Here is a 3,644-nt window from a genome sequence, read left to right on the forward strand (position 1 = left end):
TTTCCTAATTTACTTTCATAAATATGATGTGATCTCTCATGTCATGTAATTTCATGACATTTCAAGATTCCATAAAGTTATAATATTTTCTAAAACTCAACATCTGCCTTTTTTAGTCATTTTGAGTTTTCTACATTCAAAAAGCTTTTCTGCTCTTAATATTACCACATCAATTTCTACTCTTTTTTCTTCTTTTCTGATCTGTGTGTCATAATAGTTACATTTAACATTTTTTACCTATTATACTCTGTGAGCATTTCTAACAAATTTTATATGGGCACATAGGGTTATTTGTTCCTGTCTCAGACCGTTAAATATGAAGAATAATCAAATCATGTTTATTTATATATCTTATTGCCATACTTTGATTAATTATCAACTATTACCTTCAAAGCAGTCCATTTGATTTTTTAATAAATTAATATTTTCATTTTCATTGTGTTTACTTCATTTTTCTTAGTCTAGAAAATCTTGTTTGATGTCTTTAATTCCTGTTCCTGTTGGAATTATATAATCTCCCCATAGTTTATAACTTTCTACTTATTTCTTTTATATATTATTTTTCAAACTTGGAGATTATCTGTACACTCAAGCAAATCATTGCAAATTTATGCTAGGTGAGGCATTGTTGGCATTAATTTTCATAGAGAAAATCATTGTCTCTGATCTTTTGTACCTGTGATTAGTTGAGCCACAAACCTTAGTTTAGCCTTCTCATACTCCCATTAAGAAATGATTATTAAAATTATTCAAAAATTGGCAATCACTTGTAAATTTATGTCTTTATTTACATATCATTTTTTTCATGTTATACAAGGCATTTAAGAATAGATTAATTCTCATTGACTTTCAATGCAAATCAAAAGTGGAAAAGAAGTTTGAATAAAGGAACATTTTAATACCCATAGATAAAAATATCTTAAGTATCTGAAGGATAATCTAATTCATTTTGATTTATCCACACTTCCTGGAAATTTAATTACTAAAATCTCATATGGAAAACCCCCTTCATTTAATTGGAAATCATGTGCATCCACCATTAATTGTGAAAATTGAAAATGCAGCAGCATATCAAAGACGTAGACCTGGAGACATATACTCAGCTGTCATTTTCTCTAAAATTCTTAGTGTAGGTTCAAGGTAATCTTTGAAACTTAGGTAATAAATTGTTATGGTATGTACAAATAGAAGATAAATATTTTAATGGCACATTTGCCAAAGCATTTATTTTATAAAATTTTTACTGATTCAATATGTAGATTTGATATTATTTTTAAACACTTATACCCTCGGGCTCTAGGTTATATAAAACAGAAGGATGGTGTTAGAGAAGTTGATTCATATGTCCATATTTTAATTTTTGTATAGCAGTATTGCACCCAACCACAATTTAAATCACCATCAAATGACTTCCAGTTTGTCTTGAATTCTGTGTTTTAATGAGTGATTCATATTACTTAGTTATCTTCTGTAACTCTTTTTACAGTAAAAAGTGATGAAAGCAAGGAAATGGAGAACTGGACTTTGGTGACTGAGTTTATTCTTGTGGGGATACCCACAACAAGAGCACTTGGGGGTCTCCTGTTCATGATATTTTTATTGGTCTATATGGTGACAGTTCTTGGAAATGCCCTCATCATTACCCTGATTTTTGTGGATTACAGGCTTCACTTACCCATGTATTTCTTTCTCAGCAATCTCTCTTTCAGTGAAATATTAACCACCACCTGTGCCGTTCCCAAAATGCTGGCAGGCTTCCTATCAGAGAGGAAGACCATCTCATTTGGAGGGTGTTCTGCACAGTCTTATTTTTACTTTCTTTCTGGATGCACTGAGTTCATCCTTTTTGCTGTCATGTCCTATGATCGCTATGTGGCCATCTGCAGTCCCCTTCAGTACCCTACGATTATGACCAGCTCCCTCTGTGTCTACCTTGTTATATTCTCCTGGTTTGGTGGCTTTCTTCTCATTCTCCCATCCACCATACTTAAGATAGGACTGCCGTATTGTGGCCCCAATGAGATTGATCATTTTTTCTGTGACAGTGCGCCCCTCCTCCACTTGGCTTGTGCTGACATCCGTGTTATTGAACTGATGGATTTTCTCAGCTCTGTTGTCCTGTTGATCAGCTCCCTCTCACTCACAATGGTGTCCTATGCTTACATCATCTCCACCATTCTAAAAATACCCTCAGGCCAAGGACAACGTAAAGCCTTTGCAACCTGTGCCTCTCATTTCACTGTGGTCTGCATGGGTTTTGGGATTTCCATCTTTGTGTATGTTCGTCCCTCACAGAAAAGGAGCCTCCACCTCAACAAAATCCTCTTTATCCTCTCCAGTGTCGTCACACCTCTCCTGAATCCCTTTATCTTCAGCCTACGGAATGAGTCCATGAAAGATGCCCTAAAAGACACCTGGGCCAAGGGGAAGAATTTTCTCAAAAGTCTGAGGTGTAAATGAGAGAGTCATTGTGAACTATTGCAACCCTGTGGATGCTCAGACTTACTAAGAATAATTCCAGCAAATCAAATCGTATTTATAAATGGCACATATTACAAGTCACGATGGTAACAAAAATTGTGTTATATTGGGTTTACGAGCAGCTGGATGTTAAAGATGTTTTACATCAATTAAAATTACAAATTTTAATTGCACACTGATATTTACAGCAGCATTATTTGAATTTGCTAAACTGGAAACAATCCAAGTGTACATGAAGAGACAAATGGATAAATAAAATGTGTTATATGCATGCAATAGAATATGGTTCAGTCATAAAAAGGGATAATATTCTGATACATGCTACCACCCCGTTTTAACTTGAAGATATCATGTTTAGTGATACAATCTACTCCCAGAAAAACAAATATTTATGATCCCACTTATAGAAAAATAATTAGAACATGCAAGCTAATAGAGTCAGAAAATAGAATTCAGGATGTCAGGGGCTGTAGTAGGAGTAGGAGTAGAGAACTAGGGTTAACTTATAAAAAGTACAAAGTTTCTGTTTGGGGTGATGGAAAAGTTTTGTAATCAGTTGTGGTGATGGAAGTACAAAGTTGCCATTAAAATGAATATCAAAGGATTATATATTAACAAGTGATACAAATGGGAAATTTAAGTTGTGTATGTTATGAGAGTTAAAGAAAACAAATTAGAACTGCAGCACAAATGGTGACCCTGAATTTTAACAATGGACTAGAGTAATAGTATAATTTTAATATTGTTTCATTAACTGTATCAAATGTACAACATTAATACAAACTGTTAATAATCAGGAAATTTTCATGTATAAGCAAGGATTATGTGGGAACTGAATAATTTCTATATGGCAATTCTGTAAAACTACAACTTCTCTAATAAAAAATGAGAAATCATTGCAACTTAGAGGTAGTGATAGAAAGTTGTTGAGGGTAGAAATGTCATAAGTAAGAGTGCAGATTTTACAAAGACCTACAGTTAGTGTGTATATACTATTTGGCTGAGAATATTACTGAACTGATTATATGTAATGCATTCAGCTCTGTGGGGTATAGAGTGGAAAGATTCCAAGGCACCTCACCTCACACCAAGGACATACTATATATGTAGGAAGTCAACTTTGGAAAGGAATGTAAGATTTATTTTTGTAGAGGTTTAAACTT

At 33.7% G+C, this 3,644-nt stretch overlaps 1 protein-coding gene across 1 annotated transcript; it reads left to right on the forward strand.

Annotated features, from left to right (window-relative positions):
- Window positions 1-1,854: 1,854 nt before the first annotated feature.
- On the forward strand, window positions 1,855-2,460 carry LOC143666754 (olfactory receptor 6J1-like). The gene has a single exon (XM_077140314.1). The coding sequence runs from the start codon at window positions 1,855-1,857 to the stop codon at window positions 2,458-2,460; it is 606 nt and encodes a 201-aa protein (XP_076996429.1).
- The last annotated feature ends 1,184 nt before the right edge of the window (window positions 2,461-3,644 follow it).

Source organism: Tamandua tetradactyla, chromosome 23, assembly GCF_023851605.1.
Source record: "Tamandua tetradactyla isolate mTamTet1 chromosome 23, mTamTet1.pri, whole genome shotgun sequence".
Classification (NCBI taxonomy): Eukaryota; Metazoa; Chordata; class Mammalia; order Pilosa; family Myrmecophagidae; genus Tamandua; species Tamandua tetradactyla.